Source organism: Amblyomma americanum, chromosome 8, assembly GCF_052857255.1.
Source record: "Amblyomma americanum isolate KBUSLIRL-KWMA chromosome 8, ASM5285725v1, whole genome shotgun sequence".
In the NCBI taxonomy this organism is placed as follows: Eukaryota; Metazoa; Arthropoda; class Arachnida; order Ixodida; family Ixodidae; genus Amblyomma; species Amblyomma americanum.
The window spans coordinates 19,625,638-19,653,038 of NC_135504.1; the positions used below are offsets into that span (position 1 = coordinate 19,625,638).

General features: G+C 50.9%; 1 protein-coding gene across 1 annotated transcript; it reads left to right on the plus strand.

The window, feature by feature from the left end:
• Positions 1 to 16,081: 16,081 nt before the first annotated feature.
• Positions 16,082 to 25,638, plus strand: LOC144100119 (uncharacterized). Its single transcript, XM_077633152.1, has 5 exons — positions 16,082 to 16,551; positions 20,781 to 21,143; positions 22,123 to 22,275; positions 22,838 to 23,182; positions 25,099 to 25,638. The coding sequence occupies exons 1-4, from the start codon at positions 16,234 to 16,236 to the stop codon at positions 23,165 to 23,167; spliced, it is 1,164 nt and encodes a 387-aa protein (XP_077489278.1). The 5' UTR covers positions 16,082 to 16,233; the 3' UTR covers positions 23,168 to 23,182; positions 25,099 to 25,638.
• The last annotated feature ends 1,763 nt before the right edge of the window (positions 25,639 to 27,401 follow it).

Sequence of the window (27,401 nt, forward strand, 5' to 3'; positions counted from 1 at the left end):
GATAAGGGAAGCACTGACTTCAATCGAAAGTTACTGAAAGACGAACGCGCCTGCTATAAGCAGACTTCACGACAAAACAAACATCAAAAACAAACCGACCAACTTAACACCCAGGCATCTGTGTGCTTCTTCCGTGTGTTTTTGTCCTCGCCTGCGTTCATCCTGAGTGCTTTTGGTTCGTAATGAACTGGCACTAACTCACCCAGCTTTCGTCATTAATCGACTTTTTTCCAGAAGCATGTCGACCAAACACAAAAACAGGAAAAAAGGACAAAACCAACAGATCGATGGTTTCTCCCGGAGAGGCCGTTCAGCATAAAAGCTTTCGACCATTATACTCCGGTTGATGACGTAGTCGCTTCCTGCGAGCGAAAGCAGCTGACAGGACCATCTGTATGCCAGGCTGATGAACGCGCAGGCAACGAGAAAGAAGGCAAAATAAAGATATATAGAGCAGACTAAGCCGCGCGTGACGTCAGGCTCTATGCAGTTGTTCTCGACCTCATCTGTTCGTCTTTGTGCACGACCCGGTTCTTCCTCTGAGCTGCTGATGCGCAGTCTTCGTTTTCACGGGGTCTCGTTTATTTTCGAACCTTCCGTGATTTCTCTGTTTGTCGACAACCTCTCAGGGCCGGAAAGTAGTTAGGAGGCTGCCTGTTTCATCCGTTACGCCATCTTTTCCGGTAGACACTCTAAGCCACAAAAACATTGCACTTGTACGACTTGCTGCTGACGATACGTACTGCACTCAGCACATGCAGGTGCCCACAAAAGTTTTTGGAACACAGAAGCTACGAAATTCTGTGGGCACCTGTATGTTCAGTAACGTTACTTGTACTTCTTTAAAAATTTTGTCACAATCCTTTCAAAACTAATCCAAGATTCTCCTCCCGTTTTCTTGAAAATAACGTAATGTTTTTTTTGTTTTAATTTCACTCCGCCATCTATCCTGTAATCGTCTCAAGTATGTCAAAGTATACGTGTTCCGTCTTTTTTGTTTGCAATTGTTACTTAAGCTAAAGAGTGGGAGGAGGGGGGGGGGGGGGTGACACGCCGACAAACTCCGGCCGATCCCCCATCGGAAGTGTCCGCCGTTTAATCACAGACCAACATCAACAAAGTCGAGCCGTTCCACAACTCCCCATAAGGAGAACTATGAAATAGTTTCGCCAAGCATTTGTCAAAACGAAAGTTTTCGTCTGTTCCACGCGTAACAGACGACTCAAGAATAGATGAAGGCACGAATTCCGTCGGTACGGTTCTTGTAAGAAAGAGATCGGGCGAGACAGCCATTGAAAAACATGAAAGCTCCAGCATGACGTCAGCTCCTACAGTCCGTTATCCGCCCGTCGTTATTTGTGCAACTTGACTCTCGGGTGTGGTTGAAAGCGCCTTCTCCATTTCTGCACGCTTAAGTTCCTCTTTCCTGTAATTTCCTGCTTCTCGACTTCCTCGCTGAGCAGGATGCTGGTGCAAGGCTATGTTTATGCTTATTCGCTTAGCTAAGCACGAAGTACTTGCTTTTGGTTCCCGGTACTTCATTGTTGTTTACCAGTTGGAACCAACTGGAGCCAAGTGGGAATTGTTTCATAAACCAGATGGACTGGGAAAGGTTCTCACAGCCGACACAGCTACAACAACAGCAAAAAAATCAATCTCCCTTTTTTAAGCAGTGAGAAATAGAGAATAACCGTTGGTCAGACGAAAACAAGCGTTCACAAAAGGGTGAATACTGTTTTCGTCAGCTACTCGCAAAGGACATTTGACGATGTCGTATGTTCCTGCCAGGATATAAATGACGGCATGAGTTCCACTCTCGCATTTGTCTTCGTGTAAGAGACCACGGATAATCAAAGAAGAATAAAAAAGAACCGACAAAGGAAAAGAACAGCTGATGACGTCAGGTTATCCAGTTCTTCGCCATTTATTCGTTTTGTCTTGTTTTCGCAGCTCGTGCAGGTGCATTCGGCAGAAACGGCCTTTGAGGAAAAGCAAGCCTTCGTCTGCTCCGTTAAAAAGAAAGACCGTTGATGACGCGGTCACTCTTCGCCCGCAAAAACAGCTGACGGAACAACCCCTCCGTCCGCGCACCTGTGTGCCGGTGACATACTCCCGCGTGTAGCGAGCGCATAAAAAAAAAGGGGGGGGGGGGAGAAAGCAGCCTTCCCGCATGACGTCAGAATACACGGCTGTTCTTCCTTCCACTTTTTTTTTTCTTTTACCTCCTCGCCGCGTCTCCATTGTGGAACTTGAGCGGCGAACAGCTGTCTCGACTGTGCGTTCGTCGCAGACACAGAAACGCGATTCGCGCCCGTCGTCTGCTACGCGAGCCATCGCCACTACCGCGTCATCGTACATTCGTCGCAGACACAGAAACGCGATTCGCGCCCGTCGTCTGCTACGCGAGCCATCGCCACTGCCGCGTCATCGTAGATACCAGCGCATATGGGGTGTCTTCCTGAGTCTGCCCGTGACGTCACGTTCGTCGAATTCTTCTTCTTCTTGGTCTACGCGTGACGTCATCGCTAGCGTTCACGCGATGACGTGTAGGTTGCGCTGCGCACGTGGGAAGGCAGACGCAGCGGCGACTCTTCGGCGCGAATAAGACGGTTCAGGTTACGGTACGAGAGAGACGGGGAAGGAACGTTGTTGTTGTTGTTGTTGTTGTTGTTGTTGTTGTTGTTGTTGTTGTTGTTGTTGCTGCTGCTGCTGCTGTGTCCTTGAAAGCACAGCCCGTTTCACGGGAAAGACTGCCACACAATAGAGAATTGAAATTACGACGTAACGCGATTTTAGGTGCAAAGAGCTCAGAAAAAAAAACCCCTATGTTTATAGAATTTAAACATGAAGCAACATATAAAAACCGATTGGAACCGCATCGCAATTCATGAATGGGAAGAGAAACGGTGAAAGGAAAATTGAGATATGGGGGTGGAACGCAGCCGTGTTGCTTTTTTTTTGTCTTCCTAGTAAATGGCAGTGCTATTTTATTTACTTAAAGCATACCCTGCAGGGCACAGTGATATTTATAAATATAATACCAAACAATGCTGCCTAGGAATTATGAAAACTAAGAAATCAATAATAATGATTGAAACAGAAGATTGAAAATGCGTCCGAACAGGAAAGACATGTACTGTTTCGACACAGCTGACGACACCGTGTGGCACGAACTACTCAGTGATAAAAAAAACAAGAACAAGCATGAACTGGTAAAAAAAGAATTTGTCAACCGCAAAATGGCCCAAGGATTGCCCGGCATATTGTCTTGCTCACTTGTCGGACATTCCAGTTTAAGCCAAGACGGAAAAAGGCTGTTTGAAGACTTACGTATCCGCCAAAAGCGTTTGAAGTGCTCCGGGAGCTGCAATTATAAATTAAGCTGTAATGTGTGCTTTAATTAATGAAGAGAAAAAATTCCAAGTGAGTATCATCATCATTATAATCCGCCAGCCAAACAACGTCCACTAAAGTACAAAGACCTCACCCACTGACTTCAAGCCGAGGAAATCTGGACTCGGACAAACGCGTCTAGTTTGCATGGCTGCCACTATGTGCCGCTTGGCGCTGCTATACACTCAACCTCACTGCGGGAATTTTGAATGGTCGGTAGACCCCACTGATTTCCGAAACTCTGATACAGGTTCCTACTCTCGAGCAGTGGGAGGCCGTGTTGGTCAGCTCAGACTTGGGAGTTCAAACCCGGGTCATTGAATGGGCTACCCAGGTCGCTGTCAGCGTGGACTGATAGCCACCTAGCACGGATCGTCTGCATTCTGATTTTTCTGACGAATTAAATGTTTTCCAATCCAATCCAATCCAATCCAATGGTCGTCGGAAACAGTTGGTGTGAGCGCAAAATGCATTTTATGGGTCATATTTTGCATCGAGGCCCTACTCAGTTAACCTTGTCCTGTCCCAGATGCAGCCATTTTATCCTTCAAAACCTTCTACAGTCAAACCTCGCTATAACGAAACGATTCATTACGAAATAACGCATATAACAAAAAATTGGCATACCACTTAAAAGTTTCCATAGAAACACAGATATGTGATGTGTTTTGTCGGCCGTGATGTAAGCACCATGTTCGCGCAGAATCTCTTAGGACTGCCTCGTTTTCTCAAAATTACAAACTTAAAATATCCTGTGCTGTGCGATGACAGTGCACGTTAAAGATCCCCAGGTGGTCGAAATTATTCCGTAGACCTCCACTACGGCACCTATTTCTTCCTTTCTTCTTTCACTCCCTCCTTTATCCCTTCCCTTACGGCGCGGTTCAAGTGTGCGCCGATATGTGAGACATATACTGCGCCATTTCATTTCACCAAAAAACAATATTCATTTTTTTTCAGTATATCCTGACTGAGTTGTTACTGGCGGCGAACAGATGACGCCAGTTTCTGAATGTCCAGGAACGCTGGCCCTATTCAGTAAACCTTGCCCTGTCCCAGATGCAGCCATTTTATCCTTCAAAACCTTCTACAGTCGAACCTCGCTATAACGAAAGGATTCATTACGAAATAACACATATAACAAAATAATTGGCATACCACTTGGAAGTTCCCATAAAAATACTGATATGTGATGTGTTGATTTGTTTTTAAAGTAAAATTTCCACATAACGGGATATATAGCGAACCTCCAGCGATTCCCACTGTCTATTTCGTGCTGAATATGTGCATTTGTAAAGGTGCCCAACACTTCCCCGCCGATTGGAATGTGGCAAGTTGCTGTTCCTTGGTTCTTCGACTTCAATAAAATTTATTATCTCTCTCTTCCCCTCTGCACACGGTCCACTGTGCCTCTCTGGTTCCATGTGCTGTTTAGTTTTCGTTTTCACAACATGGTCACATTGGTTAAAACAGACTGGCAGTGCACTTGTTGTGCTTGGCGGTATGGGGATGCCGACGGCTTTACAGGGCGAAGCGGCGGAAAACGGAAGCGCAAAACGATTTCCGCTGAGGCGGCAATCATCAGAGCCTTCGGTCTGGATTACGCATTCCCCACACGACACTTCTGTCCTGCAAAGAAGCGCTGTGGCCACCGTGCACTTGAGTTGTGCGGCGAAGCCAACTTTAAAAGGCACTCGCGACGAAATCGCTTCTACGCACGTTCACACGACCTGGAAAACGAAGCTAAGCCTTCTGAATATGTCTCTCCCTGTACTCTCACGACAGTATTCCTCCAAGACCCGTTTTGTGTGCTCCGAAGCCCATGCGGGCTGCTCAAGACGTGGGCTCGGGTTTACAAGGCTGACATATTCGGTTCGTGTGCAGTCATGGACAAATGTTTACAGGATGCGAATTCGTGGGGAAAAAAAAGTTCCTGTGTTGCCTCGCTAGAAATTCAGATGCGATTCAATCTGGCGAATGGAGCACATATATCCCTCCATGCTTAATAATGTTTTCATTACTCTGATTTGCCTGAAACCGCAGAAATGCATATAATTTTTCCGTGAATCCGCGTTCCGTAAACTTTTGACCTTGACTGTACTACCTCGATGGAAAGAAACGCGAACAACCCGGCGCCAACACCCTTCGCTGCAGAGGTGGGCATATGACCTCAAAAATCAGGACCTCACCTCAAGCTAAAGAAAGAATTCGCCGACCTCACTCGACCTCCACCTCCTCAGTTGAGGTTGAGGTCCCCTTAGACGCCATCACCTCACTTTTCCTGAGGCCACTGCTGACCTCACTCAACCTCACCTCAACCTCAAATTGTGAGGTTGAGCTCGGCTGCTCGAGCTCAGAAAACAAAGGAAAAACAAAACAAAAAGCGGTTAAGAAGTTTTCCAGTTAAAAACAATTCTGAGAATCCGGTGAGACAGGATTGCCAAAATGATGATGGTATTATTTAATAAGGTGTGTACAGACACTATTGAAGTGCACGCAATAGCAGAAGCTTATAATCTGGGATGAACCCTCAGAGAGTATATGGCCTGCGGGCAGGGGTGTCCTTTACGCGGTTACCACCAGTACGTCGGTGACTACTTTATATGTGTCAATATTTGAAAACCTGGTTCGGGTATACTTGTTCGTATTGGAAGCCTCTCGCTCATTCACGCACGAACCGGCAATCGACAAACACAGCCTTTCTACACCATCTACCAGGAATTGGGAGGAGGGCGGAGGTATTCATGATAGTCTTTTCAGGTTTGAGAATAGTTACCCAATATAAATAAACTGGTCGTCGATGTACTTTCCAATGCGACGGTTATGCCGATGCATATCAGTATATTTCGGTTTTCTAGCTCCATCCGGCATAGCGAGAATGCTCTTTTCAGTCCTCCGTATGTTGCCTTCGAAAACACTCAACAAGCGAGCGGCTTCTTTTATTAATGCGAAAGCATTAGATGGCTCACTTTCAAGGTCATATCCACAAAAAAGTCCGCAAGAAACGGCGCCATGCGACGTCACGAGCCTACGAGTCACGCGACGAAGGTGATGACGTCACATAATAATTAATGCTAAATATTGTGATTAGGTAACGCTGATACTGACTAGTATTAGTGATGACATCATGTGAGTGTGATGTCATACCAGGTCACGTGAAAGCGACGTAATGTGCCATCTAACCTAGTCACGTGACGACGCTGTAATATGACATCACACCTACTCACGTGACAACGATGTACTTTCTCGTCGTACCAGGTCCCCATCCACCCCCCTTCCACCCCCATTTCAAGATCCATATCGATCCCACATTACTACACATGCGCGCATGACGCATTACAAAGAGTGCCCACAACCCAGTCCACGTTAAAGACATTCGGATTGTCCAGCAGGTAAACGCGTCTGTTCTCATGTATGACATACTGCAAAGATCATGCAACGACACATGCCTTTGACGCTCCAGATGATGGCGATGATGATGACGATGGTAACAGTATATTTATGAGCCCGGGGAAGTTTGATATACCGCTACCAAATTAAATGTTGCCAGAATATTGGTTAAATATTGCCCATTACCCAGCAACCGAAAACAATTATTGTGCGGGAAAATAGGAATCCCTGCAGCTAATAATTAAGGATGATGATGTTCCTGGGAGGTCAAGACCCTCCCCCGTTTCCGCCACTTCCCTCCAGGTGGCGATGGTAATGTTTTCGAAATACTGAGAATTCTCCGATGACTCGGTGAACCCGCGGCATTTTGAAAGAAAGGGCTAGATTACGTCTTCAAACAATGTGCCAACTATTAAAATCATACGGCTCAAAACAACTGGCCTAGAGTGGGCAGCGTGAACTGCTCTCCCTGTCAAGAGCACCGTGGCTCTCCCTTCAAATTTCCCCGCAGCGAAAAGAGAGGTTATTCGGAAGGATATAAAAGTGAAATTATATTTATGTCTGCTTCCATTACGGAAAGGGAACATACAGAATTAGTGTGAGATTGGAAAGGGGAAGTCACCGATCAGAAGCTTCGACGGTGTTGTACACGTTTATCTGGCTTCGTGCTTTTTTAATCAAATCACCAGGTTTCCTTGTCCGGAACCACCTGAATCACAATCACATTCTCTCGCCTGAGCCGACTACTCCAGCTTCTGTTAAGTCCGCTTGTAATGTACACCAGGATCCCCTTTATTCGACTGCAAGGCAAGAGCTGTGACGTCAGCGCCGGCAACGAGCATGAACACGAAGCAGACTTGCTTGCGGTCATCCGCGCGTCGACGAATTTATTGCTTGCTTGTTGGACTCAACTTATTTGTTTGCGGCATCAAACAAAGCTACCGCGGGTCAACGTGAGTTACGTGCTTTGCGCGCTCCCGGGAGTTCGAGCCGACCGGCAGGCAGCTACGGGTGCTACGCCAGCGGGGCAAGGGAGAGGGAGAATGACGTGCTGTGTAACAGTCCTTCCGGGAAGACCAGAGGGGTGCGTCTTCCTGTAGGCTCGGACTGAACGGACATTACGGCGCAGCACTGGAAGCTAAGAGGGAACTGTGGCATCCGGTTGCTGTCCAAACAGCGGAAACCGAACGCCAAGCGGCATTGCATGAACGCTGCGTTAATGCGCTGCAACTCCGCTTCGGAAGCGGCACTCGTCGGAGTAAGACGTGACAACTGGAAAAATTCTCGACCTCAAAACTTCGACCTCACTGAATGACGACCTCACTCAACCCCAAAACTCACGCGTGAGGTTGAGGTCTGATTTGCTGACCTCTCTCACAAAGTTTCGAGCCGTCGCCGACCTCACCTCACGACGTGAGTTTAAGGTCACCTTGTGAGGTTGCGCCACCTCTGTTTCGATTTCTTTTCGCCGTGTTTTTACTTCGGTGGTGGCAAAAAGACCCTAGACTCGTCCATGATACATTCTAGGACGACTCTAACGTCTTTTTCGTATCAACCAAATAAAAGCTAGCGCGATGAAAAGAAATTCCAACAGCGGGGCGTGTTGGCGCCGGTTTTTTCGCGTTCTTTTCATGGAGGTAGTACGTTATGAGTCGGGCACATTTAGGGCTGTCGGTATGAGTGTTGAAGGCGCCCGCAACGCACAGCGACGCAAAATTAAATGCTGACTTTGATGTCCTCGGTCTGCACAATGGCAGGTAAGCCTATCGGCGTGCGACAGTTGCCACCAAGGTCGCGTTCCGCTATAACGAAGCAAATGCTATAACGAAGAAATTACGTGGCCCCTTCAACTTCCTTACGAAAGGGTTCAACTGCAATATCACTTGCCGCTCGACGCTTTGCCGCCTCCTGCTGCGCTTGCATTCTCGTGGAATAAACTGCGTTACTCTAAATGACCATCGATTATCTATTCTCCTTATTATATGTACTCATCATCATCATCATTCCTGCACACAAAACGGGACAAAGACCTCTGTCAATCCTCTCCAATTAACCCTGTCCTGTCCCAAATGTGGCTACCTTCCTAATTTCAGCGGGCGGATACTTTTAACCCCACTATTATAATCGACTCCATTACCGTAAGGGCCCATCGGTTATCTTACTTTCGTGTTAGATTCCCTGCCCAGGATTCTTTGCTTTTCTTGATTATATTACAACGTATACTATATTATTGTATGAAGAAATGCAACAGGATGGTTCCATCATGCTCCTTTGTAGGGCCGGCCTTTGCCAATACGGTTCGAATGTTTGGCCAATTACCTGTGCTGCTTGGGATGTGTTTATTTATTTATTTATTTATTGTACCCTAAGGACCAAAGGCATTACAGAGGGGAGTGGGTTTAGCATAAACAACAATGAAATAGAATACAGTGAAAATAGATATTACAAAATAAATTTCCTCCAGAATAAAACAAATAACAACATCCGGAAAACGTAAATAGTATAGAAACAATGTATACAATACAGTGCAGGCAGATAAAACACACAATCAACTTTCTTCAGAATAAACAATATTAGCTACAGCGTCATGAAAGATTTTATTATCAGGAATGGCTGCAATATCGGGGGTTTGAACGCATGCTTCCGAAACCAGAGTTGCGGACTATCTTCCGTCAAATATGCCGCACTCGATGCGACCGTTTGTATTGTTCGTAATATCTCGTTGTTGTAATATCTTGTTCCTTTGAATCTTATTGCTGACCTTTGGGTTACTCTCTGTTAATTTGTATCTTGCTTATAAATCCATTCCTGTAACAGTCCCAGTCGGACTAACAGTATGTTAAATAAATAAAAAAACAAATAAACATACATGAGGATATAAAGTGATCAGATACAAGGACATACGCCACGTGTTTCAGGGAAACCAGCGACTAAATTTTAAATATAGGGTTCTGGAGCTAATGAGAAGCTTTTGGGCGCATAGTAATACCAGGCGATTCAGCTTAACTAGTACAGTGATTAACTAATTTCTAATATCCAACTTTTTAACTATTATCGATCGGCGCCCATTTGCGATTAGAGACTTGTAGCCGCCTGTTAGTAATAGTAGTAAGTGATTTTATTAAACTAATAATAAAAAGGAAGGAAAAGATTTTTTCAAGCCCCGGCATCTGCCATCGATAATGAAGCATTTGAGTTGGTGCGGCGGAAGTAAGGGATAGCAGGCACGATGGAGAAATGAAATGAAAGAGGTGAGGGGACAGGAATAGAGGATGGGGGGAGAGGTAATTAATATACACAAACTATTTACACAATAAGAAATGTCTGTTAGTAATAGGAATATAGCAGTATCAGTTTTCCGAATTTCGAAAACGCGATTACCCTCGCCACTGTGGATCATCTAATTTGGTCCATTTCTCATGACATTCGAAAACAGCTCGCCTGCGGGAGGGCGCAAAGCGACATCAATCAAATCGCGCCACTCCGCGATGCAAGGCTACGAGACAATCTCAGCACGCCCGTGTTGTGGCGCTCCCCGCTCCAAGTCATTTAATAATACAATAATAACAATAATAATTGTTTTTTGGGGCAAGGAAATGGCGCAGTATCTGTCTCATATATCGGCGGACACCTGAACCGCGCCGTGAGGGAACGGATAAAGGAGGGAGTGAAAGAAGAAAGGAAGAAAGAGGTGCCGTAGTGGAGGGCTCCGGAATAATTTCGACCACCTGGGGATCTTTAACGTGCACTGACATCTCACAGCACACGGGTTCCTTAGAGATCTGCCTCCATAAAAACGCAGCCGCCGCGGTCGGGTTCGAGCGCGGGAACTCCGGATCAGTAGTCGAGCACCCTAACCACTGAGCCACCGCGGCGGCCACTACTCTCCAAATACGCTTTTGCGGCGGTCGACCACTCCTTCCCCTACACAGCTGCATCCTTTGAGGCCCCTGACCCCGCCGCGGGGGGGGGGGGGGGGGGGGAAGCGTTATCGCTATCGCCCTAACCATCAAACAGGACGAACAAATGCGCAGCCCCCAAATTACCACGGACTCGCAGGCTGTGTGCCAACGGCCGAGTTCCCAAACTTGGCCTCCACATTTTCGGTGCCACCCTCCATCGAGATCATGTCATCACCTGTGCCCACGGACACGAAGACCCAGAAGCCAAGGTCAAGGCTGACACCCTAGCTCGCGACTGCTCCAATCGAGCGGGGACTCGCAGCCCAGACGTGCACCCCGTTTGGAACCACGACTTCGCGCCTTGCGACCTAACAACTCAATCGACGCATCTGCACCCTCCTCATAAATACATTTCTTCGCAGGATGCCAACAAGCTCCGCCGAATCCAGGCTATTACTTTTCTCAGCCTCCACCATACCGTCTCCGCCCAACGCTATATATGGATACATGCCCATGGTACAGCGCCACCTCTACCTTTCTTCACATCACGAGGACATGCACCCATAAACAACACCGCCAGGAGCAGTCCAATGTCACCTTGAAACAGTGGAAGGTGCGGTTAAACAACGCAAACCTGCAAGCCCATGAGGTGTTCATAGCCACCTCCACGGCGCCGGCCGGAGCCACTGAGGTCTTGGACTGAAGATTCAACCTGTTTTGCTCCAACCACCTTCTTCTTCTTATAAATATTTAACCCTTCCACCCTTCCGCCACCGTGGTGGCTGAGTGGCTATGACGCTCGGCTGCTGACCCGAAAGACGCGGATTCGATCCCGGCCGCGGCGGTCGAATTTCGATGGAGGCGAAATTCTGGAGGCCCGTGTACTGTGCGATGTCAGTGCACATTACAGATCCCCAGGTGGTAGAAATTATTCCGGAGCCCTCCACTACGGTACCTCTTTCTTCCTTTTCTCTTTCACTCCCTCCTTTGTCCCTTCCCTTACGGTGCGGTTCAGGTGTCCGTCGATATATGAGACAGATACTGCGCCGTTTCCTTTCACAAAAACCAAGTTCATTTCATTCATTACGCCAGCTATAGAGAAAACTAAGTCACATTACCTTTTTTTAATTGGTTTTTGGAGAAAGGAAATGGCGCAGTATCTGTCTCATATATCTTTGTACACCTGAACCGCGCCGTAAAGGAAGGAATGAAGGTGGGAGTGAAAGAAGAAAGGAGAAAATAGGTGCCGTTGTGGAGGGCTCCGGAATAATTTCGAGCACTTGGGGATCTTTAACATGCACTGATATCGCACAGCACACGGGCGCCTTAGCGTTTCGCCTCCATCGAAACGCAGCCGCCGCAGTCGGGTTCGAACCCGGGATCTCCGGATCAGTAGCCGAGCGCCTTAACCACTGAGCCACCGCGGCGGGTTCACATTACCTAAAGAACAAAAATAGGGACACAGCTAAGCTAGTGTCAGCTGCGGTGACCGGATGAACATAAAATCGGCTAATACATGTCACAGCACACATAGCCACATCCTGCGTTCGCGCTGTGTAATAGAATTGCGATATTTATGCTGGCAAGAAACTAACCCCGGCCGCTAGCTGCACTGCTGCAGCAACCGAAACGCGATCGCACGAAAGTAGGCAGACTTTCGCAGCGATGTTTCAAATTAGTTCACCCCCGCAAATGAGGAGAAAGAAGAGCGACCGTTGCCTGGTCACTCGCTCGGCACGCAGCTCGAGCAAGGAACAGGGCCCGTCCATTAAGAGCCAGTGGTTCGCTTCGACACGGCTGCGCTGCTGTCGAGTCAGCGTTCCGTCCTCGCAACCTCGGGAGAAGCTCTCGGACGAGGCACAGCGTCGCGCCGGCCGTACGAGGTAAGCATGGAACTCTCGCTTGAACCGCCGCGGTGGCTCAGTGGTTAGGGCGCTCGGCTACTGATCCGGAGTTCCCGGGTTCGAACCCGACCACGGCGGCTGCGTGTTTATGGAGGCAAAACGCTAAGGCGCCTGTCTGCTGTGCGACGTCAGTGCACGTTAAAGATCCCCAGGTGGTCGAAATTATTCCGGAGCCCTCCACTACGGCACCTCTCTCTTCCTTTCTTCTTTCACTCCCTCCTTTATCCCTTCCCTTACGGCGCGATTCGGGTGTCCGCCGATATGCGAGACACTGCCCCATTTCCTTTCCCCAAAAACCAATTATTAACACTCGCTTGACAGCGATGCCGGCTTGGGCCTGGTGTGCACTGACACCGAACTTCCCTAGGCTCGAGCTCTTGACATCACGGTCAGCCGTTAATAATAATTGGTTTTTGGGGAAAGGAAATGACGCAGTATCTGCCTCGCATATCGGCCGACACATGAACCGCGCCGTAAGGGAAGGGATAAAGGAGGGAGTGAAAGAAGAAAGGAAGAAAGAGGTGCCGTAGTGGACGGCTCCGGAATAATTTCAACCACCTGGGAATTTTTAACGTGTACTGACATCGCACAGCATACGGGCGCCTTCGCGGTGAGCAGTTGAAGACCGAAACTGGAAATGCTGCGGAAGCGTTAGCGGCGCGAGATAACCTTCCGCCATCTATGAGAGATGACGACAACTAGGGGAGACGCTGTTTTCGGTTCTGTAAAACCGGTTTACCATTTCCCGTCATGTTTCCCGCTTTAAGCAACGCAATATCGTCATACGGTAATATCGTAGAGTTTCGGGAATTCGACCTGTAGCCGCCTGTGCCGCACCAGGTTCCCACTGGCAAGTTCTCACTAGTTGGGCGAGACTATGTAGTATATACGTGCATGTTGTGAGAGCGGCGTCTGAGGCGGAGTGCACAACCTGCCCAACGTTGCAACGAGCGCTTTTACGCTAAACGTGTGGTGTTGTGTGATTAGTTCTGTCGGTGTTGGGCTAATTTCGATCCTCCTTTGCTGTTCGCGATGATCCGAAGCCCTGTCTGGAGGTTGTGTGTCCCACTCTTCTGCGGCTTCAACCACCTCAGTGTTTGAGTAGCCGCTGTTTTTTTTCCGAGATCGTCTTGCGAAGTTGTTTTAACCCGCAGTGAGAGTAGTATTTAAAAGGCCGTCGTCATGCGCAAGGGCTTCCATCATATAGAAGGCGAGTCGTTGCCCGTAACGACTGATTTCAACACTAGGTGCTTTGAGTAATCGCCGACACTCCCAGGCCTGAACGGAGTGTGAACATCATAGAAAACCGGGCGAGTCGGAGGCAGTTCATGTTGTGTTTGTGAGCTCAAAAAAAAGTGCTATACGCACGCGAGTTGTTTTAGTTCGCACGCAATCCCAGACAGCTGGCAGTGCGAGTTTTTCAGTTGCGTGTAGAAATAAACACGTCTCGAATCTGTTTCAGCCCCATGGTCAGGTATGCTCAGTGCGAAAATCATTTGCATGTGCAGCATGTTTGGTTCCACTGCGCTAAAAATGGTTGCTGTTTAGCTCAGCTAAGCGTGGTTCAGCGAGCGGAATCGTCCCGACAACGTAGACGGCTCCGGCTGACTCCCTCCGTCCATAGCGGGAACTGCAATGCGAATGCCGCGAGAAGGCGCCGGCTCCTTTTTCCAGCAAACGGCTAGTCACGTGGTTAGTCACGTGGCCGCAGCTGCCAAGGCGGCGGTCGGCATGGCGGCAGCGCGCGGTTTCAGCTGCGGCGAGTGACGTGATATGTCACGTGGCTGCCACACCTCCACCGCTCCTCCACTTGAAGGTCAAATTGCGGCGCCGATGACCTTGGCTTGACTATAGGCCAGTAAAACATTCACTTTAGGAAACCGGTAAGATTAGACGCAGCGTTTGTAGTCGGTAGCCTGTTGCGATGGGACCTGGGCAGGCACGGGTGTTGTGAAAACTGCTTAGGTAATCAAAACAAAGTCAATGTTGCCCTGCTCTCGGAGCTGTCCTGTTCGTTGATGGGCAGCAGCGTTTCTGGAATTTGGTGAAACTTTGTGCGCGATCGGCTGCTGAGAACGAGAACGTCTGATTGAATGCCGGCCTCTACGGCCGCATTTCGATGGAGGCTAAATGCAAAAATATTGTGCATTTGCACATAGTGTATATTACCCCCATACCGCTATCCTTTCTTGCTATCGCTTCCCCCTGTCATCTCCCTCTCCCTGTCCTTTTATTCCCGCTAGCCGCAGCTCAGGTGCCTCTGGTTCCGATGGCAGATGCCGCGGCTAGCAACAAATTATCCTTCCACTGTTATTTAATAATTAGGAGCCACTAACAACAACAACAAATGCGAAAACGCCTTTGTGCTCAATAGCCATATTGGATTACTGAGTACGCTACCCCTTGCAAAAAAATGGCAGTGGCTTAGCTCGGCTATGCCAGGATATACGTAGCGAAAGCAAGTGTGAAACTGCCCGGTTGGCCTTGTTCACATATTCCACAACGTATGAAGCACAGGCATAAACATCCAGTATGACCTGTAGGTCCATGTTTGATTTCAGCACCGAGGCTATCCACGGAGTGAAGGGGTCGCGTCACTCATACGCCTACTCTCTAGGCTAACGGCACGTTGTTCCTCGGTTTCTTGAGCCCGCCGCTGAAGTCTCCTGGTCGCATTCCATCGTTCATCACGGGCCGTCTTCAGTGAAGCAGGACTCAGGTCTCTCCTCCGGCTGCTGTCGCTGCTGCTAGCGGTCGAGAAACGTGCCTGTCTCGCGGCTGCGTATTCACGGCGGCGTTTAGCCAGTCGTTCGGCGCGCTGTTCGTCTGTTTCCTGGGCGAATCGTTTCCTCTTCACCTCGTTCGTCTGTCGATTCCAGGTCTCCTCCAGCTTATCAGAATGGTCGCCGTCCATACTGTCGCCTCAACTGTGGTTGCGGCGCACGCCCGCTCTCCTTTTCAATCCTGTGACGTCTTATCACGCATGCGACGCAGCTGTCGAAGCGAGTGGAGGCGAGCGCAAAGACGAGGAACGCGGTGTCACGTCCTACCAAACGGCGGCGGCGGCGAGCGGCGCGGTGTGACGTCATGCCAGATGGCGCGGCGAGCGCGCGAAGCGCAGTAACCTTCCGCGGCGAGGCGCGCGTTGTAACGTCACGTGCCTCGATGGTGTGCCACGGCGAAATCGCGAGTTTGCGACCAATAAAGCTTTCTCCTTAAAAGTAATCAGTGCATTACAAAATTCCAAGAAAAATTGGTTGGGGTACTTCCTCCACCTTAAGGATATGACGCGATAGCGTTAGTGGATCGAACCCGCATCTTTCAGATCAGCAGCCGAGCACCATAACCACTGCGCCACCGCGGCGGCCTGTTAAGGCTGCAAGGAACCTTTAACGCGTTGCCTGCGCCGGGACTACGCAAGAGGCTCTCGGCGTCCCGAGTTTGGAACGCAAGGCTGGACGAACGCTAGAGACGCGACTTGCCTCGCGAGGGCGCCAGTTGCGACGCTTCTTGAGCCTCGGTCAGTCGACGCGTACGGCAGCGCTCTGTTCTTTGCGGCGTGTCCCGTTCTTTGAGGCGGTTATTCCTCGCTGACCTGCAAGACGTGTACACGTTGAGAGCGGAGTCCCGGCCGGACGGCGATTATGTCGCTGAAAAGTAGCCGCGCTGGATTCGTCGTAGGGCGAGCATCTCGGGACCAGTACCTCTGCGAGTATCTCGGAGTGGAGGGTTTCCTCGCCTCGGGACAAGAAGGAGAGGACGCCGCCATGATGTCGGCTCCGATGATGGCGGCCGACATGCTGGCCCCCGCGATGCCCCGTCAGACCGTGTACGTGTTCCCGCCGCTGGGCAAGTTCGACCCGCGCTGCGTGCGTCTGGTCACCCAGGGTCGGGACCCGGCGACGGCGGTCGCCTGCCTGCTCGGATTCTTCAAGGTGGTCTGCGAGGCCGGCTACCGACAGGTATGTGGCACTACTATACCAGCCGATTCTGCGCATTCGGTGGCTGCTGAGCTGCACAGAGGCGCGATCGATCCCGGCCGCGTTTCCACCGAGGGCGAAATGCAGATGGTTTGTGGGGGTTCAGCGTCCCAAAGCGACTCGGACTATGAGGGACGCCGTATAGTGAAGTGCTCCGGAAATTTCGACCGTTTGAGCACGGCCGCTCGATTTCCCTTGGCAGGTGTGAGGTTATTTAACGTGAAGGGTGAAATACATTAGTTACCCGTGTACTGGGAGATGCCAGTGCACGGCGGCTGGAATTCGTATACGCTCCCACTAAGGCATCTCGAATAGCCAAGGACAACTTCTAGGCGTGATATCTCACATTCCATACCATACCATAGCATGTCGTGCCATACCGGACCGTGCCATACTATACAATAGCACATCACACTTTTTTACGGTACCCGTACTGTGTTCTATCCTAAAGAAATTGCTAATTGTGGGGTTAAATGTCCAGAAAATTAAGTTTTTGAGGAAAGGAAATGGAGCACTGACTGTCTCACTTCTCGGTGGACACCACAACAGCGCAGTGAGGGAAGATTAGGGTGGGAGTGAAAGAAATGAGGGGGGGGGGGGAGAAAGAAGTGCCGTAGTGGAGGAATCCGGAATATTTTCGACTACCTGGGGATCATTAGAGAGTTTTAGTTTCACGTACGTAGAGGCTTCACGTACGTAGAGCCCTTACGGGTGACCAGTGCGCATGCGCAGAACGCAAAGGGTATGCGCGAGCCTCCCGTACGTACGTGACATTCGGATTTTTACGTTGCGGTCTTTGCGTTGCTTGCGTACATAGCGTTGACAAACATGGCGGCGCCCTGCCCGCCGCTTCACAGCGATAACAGCTTCGTCGCTAATCCCTCGACGCGATATCGTGTTCTAAACTGTTGTATACGCCTTCGATTTGCCCATTACCCTGCATAAAGTTTCAAGGGACAAATAGCTTTTGTTTTTCAGATATAAAGGCGATTTCGCAGCTGTTGAGTCTAACGAAGCAGCGCTCCGACGCAGTTCGACTGGCTTAGCTTTGACTCGTCTTGTATTAGAGTGGCTACAGCAGTGTCTGCATCTCTCAGTAGATGGCGCTAGGAAAAACGCGCGGCGCCTGCCGCGTACGTGCAACTAAAAGGGTTTGAAGCTACATGCACGTATGCTGCGTAGACTTCTCACGTTTGCGTACGTGAACTCTTTACGTACGTGAAGCTACAACCTCTAACGTGGTCTGACATCGCACGACACACGGGCGCCTTTGCGTTTCGCTGCCATAGAGACGCGGCCGCCGCGGTCGGGTTCTCTTCTGTATTCCAACTATAGCCAAAGTGTAACGCGAGTGGTCTGTGGTTACGGCGTTCCGGTGCTCGGCTTGAGGTCGCAGGATCGGACCGCAGCCATGGTGGCCGCGTTTCGATGGAGGCGAAAGGCGTCCTTGTGTGTGCTGTATTAGCGCAAGTTAAATAACCATTGGTCGGTAAAAAAAATTGGCAGTGGCTTAGCTATGCTATGCCATGATATACGTAGCGGTAGGTACGTTTCCCTGGCTGTGCTTGTTGTTGGCACTGCATGTTTAGCAATGAGAGACATGTCCCCTTGAAATGTCCGGGTCGCAGATGCACTTTCGGTAACTCGAATGGTGTGATCAGTCACACGACGGGCCTTCACATCCTCTTCGGTTGGTTGCCGTTGACTGACGCCTTCCATAGGCTCGATCTCTGCGGCTATGCGGCGTCTATTACGCTCGACAGTCTGGCGTCTCCGTTTGGCAAGGCGTTCCTCTCTCTGTTCGGGCGTCTCCGCCGCTCTCTTCGCCTTTTGACGTTCATTCTCTCTTTGTTGAGTAGCCAACTGCCAGGCGACAACCTCAGGATCGGAAGAGTTAATGTTCTCTTGTCTATACCGCCCTTTAGCAGCGGCTGGACTCTCCTTCTGTGCATCCATATCAAGTGTTGCGATACAACCGCCGATTACATCTCCGCTTTTTATACGCAATGCTGCGCATGCGACGACGCGCGGTTCGGGTGATTAACGCGGTGTGACGTCATACCAAACGGCGGCGGGGAGCCGCGCGGTGTGACGTCATGTCAGATAGCACCGCGAGCGCGCAAAGGGAGGCGCTGCAGTCGCGCGCCGTCTGTTGGGGCAGTGGCGTACATTGCGAGGAGGAGAAGGGGAGGAGGAGGGATTTCTCGTTCACGGCCGACGCCGACGACGACACCGGCTTTTCTGCGACACGGGGCCCTTAACGCTGTCGCGCTAATAAAATGCTTCCTGCGACATCCTTCTTAGGCCACGTGTCGCACCGATACGTTAAACCCCACAACTTACAATTTTCTCTTCCTCCTTTCATTCCCTCCTTATGAATGGCTTGATGTCCACCGAGAGTCTGACATTTGCTGCGGCCTTTCTTTCCTTGTTAAACATTTGCATTTTGCGTACACTCCGGACGACGACGAGACACGAGCTGGCATGTCTAACTGCGTTCCTTTCCTTGTGGCGACGGGAAACGTCTGGAAACACACTTTCCCACAACAACGACAGGCGGAGGGCATTTCGCGAGCATGAAGGTAAATGCATTGCGACGCTCGATCAAATCTGGTTCGATAACGGTCGTCAGGACCTTGGCGCGTTGGGATCTTGTTAAAAACGCTGACGCAACAGAGAGTTAAATCGTGCTACGTTAATAACGGAAACACTAGTATGAGAGCGCCGAGCTTGTTTTTTAGTGCGAAAGGACTTCTAGATGCGTTCTCGGCGAAAGCCGTGGGATGAGTGAAGCCTCCTGACGCGTGACCGACTCAATTTGCAGCGGCTGTAAAAACAGCTGTGCAGAGATTTGGCAATGGCTCTGAAGGTTGGGCTTGTGATTGTGGCATACCCTGACATGGTCCATGCCCAAATATGGCGTGGACCACCCGAAACTTGACCTCGAAGTGACCTTAAGTCGAAATCTACGAAGAATGAATGGTGTGTTCCTAGGAGGTAGCATGGCACGTCCCCAACGTGGTCCATGTCCAAATATGGCATGGACCACCCAAAAAAAAACTTTGAAGGGACCTTGGCCGAAATCGACTAAATTTGAATTGTGCGTTCCTTAGAGGTAGTACGGCACGTCCCCAGCGTGGCCCGAGCCCAGATATGGAACGGACCACCCGAAATTTCACCTTGAAGTAACCTTGGCAATAATCGACAAAAGTGTGGTCGGTTCCTGAAAAGTAGTATGTGGCGCATCTCCTACGGGGCCCTTGCCCTGAACACCTGAAATTTGCCCTTGCCATGACCTTGGCCGAATTTGACTGCCGGTGAATCTGGGTGTGTTCGGGTGGACGACAGGCGCTTGACCTAGTCTCAAAATGGAATTGGCCCACATCCAAAAATTGGGCAGGCCCACCCCCGGAAATTTGAAGATTGAGTCCAGGCATAGCAAATATAGGAGGCTATGGACCAGGCTTTACACTTTAGTAAAACTTGGTGTTGGGCTAGTTGGTTAAGCATTTCTTTGAAACAGGTCAGCGCTAAAAAAGAATAACACGTGTCTTCGTTCTTTCGCCTTGCGTTCGTATTTTTTAGCGCTGACCTGTTTCAAAGAAAGGCTTCACACTGACGCCTTCGGACAGTTCTCGCCTTCATGATCCTCCTAATGTTTCCGTATTAAAATGGCGAAAGCAACTCTCACTAAAAGAGGTGCGAGGGTTACAGTACGATCAGAAAGGGTGTGATGCTCGTCCTGAAACGCATTGCAAACTTATTTATGAAGGATCAAATAATAATAATAATAATAATAATAATAATAATAATAATAATAATAATAATAATAATAATAATAATAGTAGTAGTAGTAGTAGTAGTAGTAGGTTTCTGGGGAAAGGCAATGGCGCAGTATCTGTCTCATATATCGGCGGACACCTGCACCGCGCCGTAAGGGAAGGGATAAAGGAGGGAGTGAAAGAAGAAAGGTGCCGTAGTGGAGGGCTCCGGAATAATTTCGGCCGCCTGGGGATCTTTAACGTGCACTGACATCGCACAGCACACGGGCGCCTTAGCGTTCATGTGCTGTGTGATGTCAGTGCACGTTAAAGATCCCCAGGTGGTCGAAATAAAACAGTGCACTTGAGTTGCGATTGTTTGCAGAGCGCGACCACCCATCTTGCTTTGGGTTAAGTGAGACTCATGGAAGGCAACGCTCCCGCTCCAAGGTGTTGCGCGCCAGCGACTTGGACGGCGTGTGGCTGGACGAGGTGCACGTGAGCTCGGCGTTCGTGCGGCGCCAGCTGCGCTCCCTGGGGGCGGATGGCCCGCCGGAGGCCACCATGGACGACTTCTACCTGCTGCTGAGCCTGATGCTGTGCAACCTGCCGCGGGCGCGGGGCTCCAGGCTGTGCACCGACTGGTTTCAGAACCGCGTCAACGACCTGGTCGAGCTCTTTCCGGGCGTCTCGGAGCCGCCGCGTGTGCCGCTTTACGGCGAGGAGCAGACGGACGCCATCTCGCGCTTCGGCGAGCAGTGGCCCCACACCAGGGCGGCGCTGTGCAGGGCCCTGCTCAAGACGCAGTTCCAGGTATGTCCGTATACGTATGTACGCCGCACACACTGCTCGTCGCGAGCTGCCGGACAGCTTCTGGGTGCTTCAAAAGGGGGCATCTCTTGTTAACGCGACAGCGTTAAGGGCCCCGTGTCACCGAAATGTCGTCGTCGTTGGCCGTGCGCGAAAAATCCACGAAAAATTCCCAGAGAAGCCACCTAAGCCACGTGACCTTGTGATGCCATCACCACCTGCCCACCGGATTGCGAGCAAACTGCCCACCTTGGCATCATCATCATCAGCCTGACCACTCCCACTGCAGGGCAAATGTCTCTCCCAGGTCTCTTCGGTAACTCTGTCCTTTGCCAGCTGCGGTCACCGTATCCCCGCAGACTTAATCGTATCCGCCCACCTAAGTTTCTGCCGCCCACCGCTACGCTTGCCCGCGCGCCAGCAAATGGTGGGATAGTATACGAGAAATGCGCACTGAAGGATGAGCACCTCTTCACAAGAGGACTTCTCTTTCTCAAGCAAGCTGGAGGAGTTTCGTACTTTCTTATAGCACTGGCAGTACAGTCTGTGACCATTGGACATCTTTCAGTTCTCACTCTGGCGCAGTAATGGAAGCATACAGCAGTGTGGCGTAGTGGTGTGGGTAAGAGTAAGGGGAGGGGGTGGGGAGGAGAGAGCTTTCAGCGCGCGGTGAGGGACCCTGACAAACCGCGGGCGTCAAGCACGTGGGAAGCCAGGGTTTTGTACGTCCAAGTTTTTTTTTTTCTCATCCTCTCTTCCTTCTTTGTTATTTGTTTTCCGGTCAGATACACAGTATGTTCTCGCCCGCCGCAAAGGGCACGCGTATCCTGTGTAGAGAACCATTTGTACTGGATCTTATATGGATTCATGTATCGATCCATACTTGCATTCGTTATGCAGTTCCTCTGTGGATCTATCACTCGGCCAACAGGCTGTGTTTTGTTGAGTGACATATCCCTTCTGCCTTTGGTCCCGGTCGCAGGGCCCGATGCAGCAGGTGCAGGAGTACGTGTCCGTGGGATGGCGCTTCGCGGGCATGAAGCACGTGCACCTCATACTCGAGTTCCTGGGAGGACGAAACTCCTGGGTGCTCGACGTCATCCCCGAGCTGCGCGCCAGGGGCGATCGCCTGCAGGTGCGTGCCCGAACTGTCAGTACCGTTGGCGGTGCCAATCAAGAGCAGTGTGCGCAATTCTGGCTGGGTGCATGGCACGTAAAGGGTGACAAGACACTGATCTCTCCTGGTGACCTTAGTTCCTCCCTGAGACTTCTTAGCAACAGATTCAATGGAGTAGACTTTGAGACAGTCAACTCCAATCTTTGCTGCGCCTTTGTGCATAAAACTTGCAAGACCTGCTTCAGCTATATTTAGCTACAGTATCCACTGTTCTCTTTTCTGTAGCAACGCTATCTCACAATGTAGTACACGTCATCACTGGCTACAGATGCAAGAGAGGGCTTTCGTCACAAGCACCCAGCTTTGTCCCGCACCAGCCTTGGCTACCTTATCCCATCATGATTCCCTCACCTACGCACTTGACTCTGCTGTCCGCGGTTACGCTATGCCCGCCCCTTGCTACCCTTCTTGTTACCGTACACAGACCTTCGGTTGTCTTTTCTCCTCTGGAACTCAAGTGGAGTATCACTGACTCGCGTTTAATTGCAGCCTCTGTTGTGCCGTCCACCGCGATGCGCAGGCGTTCCTGTGGGCGTACCAGCGGCTGGGCGCGGACGGGCCGTACATGAAGCTGCTGAACCTGCCCGAGGCGGCGACCACGCTGCGCAAGCACCTGGGCCTGCACGTGGCGGCCGCGTACGCGCTGGCCGTGCTCGAGGACGACAACTGGCTCCTGTACAAGGGCGTGCCCCGCGACCAGGACGAGGAGGTGGTGCTCGCCAAGATCTCGGATATCAAGCGCATGGGGCTCGGCGCGCCGCCCAAGGACGCCCCAGCGCCGCCGACGGCCGACGCCGTGGACGTCGCCGGAGCGGGCGAGCCCGCCGCTACCCCGTCCGCCGCGCCATAGGGCCACCGCCCGCAGGTGCTCCTTCCTATTTCTTTTTTTTAGTAGATAGGTATTGTTCGAGGACTTATGAGCAGCTCTTGGAGTTGCATTGCACTGCTTTTCTTTTGTGGAAAAAACCCCTGCTGTGCTATGAAAATGTGTGTGACCAGAAAAGACAGTTGAGTGGATGAAATTCAGAGGTCACTGCACTGGACAGTTACCATGAGAGGAACTTATATTTAGGGAGCGCTGCGGCTCCCAACTGCACGCTGAAGGTTTTCATGGCGCTGGTGAGGGAACAAACGCGCGTTAGTGACATCCTAGTCAAAATCAGGAGGAAGAAATTGGCTTGGGCAGGGCATGTAATGCGAAGGCAATGTAACCGCTGGTCCTTAAGGGTAACGTAGTGGATTCCAACAGAAGGCAACCGTAGCAGGAGGCGGCAGAAGGTTAGGTGGGCGGATGAGATACCGCAGCTGGCAATGGACAGGGTTAACTGGAGAGACATGGGAGAGGCCTTTGCCCCGCAGTGGGCGTAGTCAGGCTGATGATGATAATCACAGACTGGACGTAAGCTGTCGTCGGCCATGCTTAATGGGTTACGCGTTCTCTGAATGATTGGCTATCCAAGTCGACGCGTTCGCTATGCGCTCAGAAAGCTGTCTTGAACCTCGTGGCTCGCGGTAGTAGTAGTAGCTGATTTACTGCTAGGAACGTGACGCGACGCTCTAGCGCTGCAGACAATTTCACTAGACATAGAAGATATGAATACAGCGTGCTTCACAGTTCAACATCACTGCTATCAACGTGAAAAGAAACGCGGAGAACACTGCCGCGGGAATAGCAAAATAAGATCATCATCATCACAGCCTGACTGCGCCCACTGCAGGGCAAAGGCCTCTCTCCCATGTCTCTCCAGTTACCCCTGTCCTTAGCCGATGGAAAATGAACACTAGCGCACTAGAGTTACACTTTTATGGTGTGAAGACCACTACGTCGAAGTTTTAATGCACATCGTCTCTATTCTTATCCAGCGACCAATATTTTTGTACTTTTGATTTTCGGTTTCATTAATCCTGTTCGAGTTTCATCTGACGCTTACGTGTGTGGACACACGTAAGCGACTGTACCGTAGCTGTGGCATAGTGGTTTGAGCATCCGCCTCGTATGCGAAAGTGCGGGGCCCAATGCACAGTGCCGCAGGGTTCCTTCGGCGATACAGGGGGTACAAACTTTCCCATGACCTGTTGCCCGGCTTCTCTTCGGAATGTCTCCACCTTGTGTAGAGTGAAAAAAAAATGGCTGTGGTTTAGCTCTGGTTAAACCTGGAGCGACGCGATAGCTACACCTGGCCGAGTGGAACTCGCTCAGTCGAACTGCAAAGTCAGTCTTTCGCCGCTCCGTTTCGCTGGGCGTTCCTTCTTCATCTTCGTCCCTGGACGTGGATTCGCTCTCTCCCCCACTCGGTTTCGGGTGCGCTGGCAGCTGCTCCGCACCACGTGACCAAACACGTGACCAGCCACGGCACCGCCACGGAGCTCAAGGGGTGCCACGCAGAAGGCTCGAAGTGCCAGCGTAGTGTAGCTATCGCTACAAAAAGAAATACTTTGTACCACGGCGCTCATTGGCCAAAAGCTGCCCTTGCGCCTTAAAAACATCATCATCCATGAGACTTTTCTATCTTGTACACACACATGCCAAAACACTTTCTCTTTTGGCTGTTGAAAACAAGTGCCGAGAGCTCGCGCTATCGCTCTCAGCTTCCCTCAGGTGCACGCAACAATTCAAGGAGCGCTTATTTTGGAATGATCTGCGCAAAGAACGTTTGTAAAGTTAACGCGCACCAGACTAGAGGAAGCATTTTTTTTTCTTCCGTTCCAGCATCCAATCACTGCTTATCACTACCATGTTGCGCAATCTGGTTACATCATTTTATCTTTCCTTCTGCGCAGATGAGCTGGCACGGCGACGGACGACGGCGACGACGACAATTGGCACGTCACCACCACCGCAGGGGTCGCAGAGAGGAGGGCGAGGATGGGACGGTGCTGCCCGAAGCCCGGACACTGCCATCGAGGGACCGCAGAACACGCCTCCTATCTCTCTTGCCCAGTATCGCCAGCTTTCCCAGGCGCCGCGACCCCTGCCGCCTTTCCGTCGTCCTGTCTCGCGTCGTTTCGCCATGCCTGCCGTCTGCCTGGCAACCCTGCGGCGCCGGGTGTGCCGTTACAACGTCGCTGCCCCGCCCGAAGCACGGCAACGGCGAACAGGGCAGCGCGTTAATAGATGAAGAAATAAGTTTTCGTCCACGCGTGGCTTCCAGGCGAGCTTGCGTCCTAAGCGCTTTCTGCGGTGGCCGCGGGGCAGCAAAGCACAGCCGCAAGGAAGAGACGGGAAAGCGCACCTGTCGACGCCGACGTTGGGCCTCCTGTAGGCGCTTCCGTCGGGGGGTGCCGCCGCCGCCATTTTTGCGGTCGTGAAACAATAAAAGGGCTTCCACACGGCCTCGCAACAGAGTAACGTACTCACCCGCAGTTTGCTGCTCCATTCCACGAACGAGGGGCGGCCAACTGTCGGTGATGCCATGTGATGCTTTTGCATGAATGGATGGATGATAATGGCTTTACCCTTTGTATCGGGCGGCAGCTTTCGCTACCTAGCCACCTAGCCTAATAATAATAATAATAATTGGTTTTTGGGGAAAGGAAATGGCGCAGTATCTGTCCCATATCGTTGGACACCTGAACCGCGCCCTAAGGGAAGGGATAAAGGAGGGAGTGAAAGAAGAAAGGAAGAAAGAGGAGCCGTAGTGAAGGGCTCGGGAATAATTTCGACCACCTGGGGATCTTTAACGTGCACTGACATCGCACAGCACACGGGCGCCTTAGCGTTTTTCCTCCATAAAAACGCAGCCGCCGCGGTCGGGTTCGAACCCGGGAACTAAGGAACAGTAGTCGAGCGCCCTAACCACTGAGCCACCCCGGCGGGGAGCCTATAAACGTTTTTGGTGTGTCTACCCCTTAAGGCCACGTTTCCCGTTTATGCGACGTTGACGCCGGCGTAGCCCACCAGCTGCAATGAGTCACGGTGATTGGTAGAATATATATATATAGTCACGTCATGGCAACGCGCCGCACTGATTGGCAAAAATGCCAATCGCTGATTGGACCGAGCTCAGTGACTTCACTCTATGGCTTTATTGTGTTCCATATAAATTGATAAGTAGAGTTTCATTCCGAATTTCGCGTCAGTCTAGGATTCGCCGAAACTCGCTTTACCACAAGAGCAACCGTCTAGTGGATTGTCGTTCTCGAATCTTTACTGGGCGGGAAGGGGGGGGGGGGTAGCACCACATCTAACGTTAACTACGAAAGGCAAACACGCCAGCGGTAGCAACGACAGCGCGTTACTATTTGGGCCTTACGGCTGTCTGGCTGTGCTGAAGCTATACTATTGGAAATTTATCCCTTTTAAGCACAGCCTTTATGCCACACCAACTCTGAATCCTGAGTTTTCATTTTAACGTAAGCCTCCGCGTTGGCTCGGTCCGGAGTACCCTGATCCGGAGTACCCGGGTTCTAACCCGACTGCGGCGGCCGCGTTTCGATGGAGGCGAAATGCGAAGGCGCTCGTGTGCTGTGCGATGTCTCTGCACCTCTCTCTTTTTCAGTCCCTCCTTAAACCCTTACCTTACGGCGCGGTTCAGGTGTCCGGCGTGATTCAGGTGTCTGCCGAGATGCGAGACATACTGTGCCATTTACTTTCCCCGCAAAAAACCTGAAAAAAGTCTCAATTTCTGACTGGTCCCTCAGCGTATATTCGTTTATTTGGGCAAATATCTTACTACAGCCGCAGAGAAAAAATAGTCGATAAAATCCAGTAGACAGCTCTTTTAGCGCCACGAAACCGTACATGCGAATTTTGAGGGACACCGTACAACGTTCTGGCATTTCGGCTTCGTCGAAATGAGCCGCTACAGACGGCAACCGATCCAGTGACCATGCCGCTAAGTCACCGCGGCAGGTGTTCGCAAAAGACGCAGACCCACATGCAGTGCTGTACCCGCAACGGTGGCTCAGTGGGCAGGCCGCTCGGCTACATGAGCCGAGTGCCCGGGTTCGAACCCATCCGCAGCGGCCGCGATGGTGAAAGTCAAAAGGAGCCCATGTGCTGTGCGATGTCAGGGCACGTTAAAGATCCCCCATGTGGTCGACATTGTACCGGAGCCCTCCACCTCGGCACCTATTTTTTTTCA

Bases quoted from the DNA above. Each gene is read 5' to 3' on its own strand.
- LOC144100119 (XM_077633152.1), top strand. From the start codon at position 16,234: ATGTCGCTGAAAAGTAGCCGCGCTGGATTCGTCGTAGGGCGAGCATCT. The intron at 16,552-20,780 runs GTATGTGGCACT...TCCCGCTCCAAG, and splicing joins GCGAGGCCGGCTACCGACAG to GTGTTGCGCGCCAGCGACTT. The intron at 22,276-22,837 runs GTGCGTGCCCGA...CGCGATGCGCAG, and splicing joins CCAGGGGCGATCGCCTGCAG to GCGTTCCTGTGGGCGTACCA.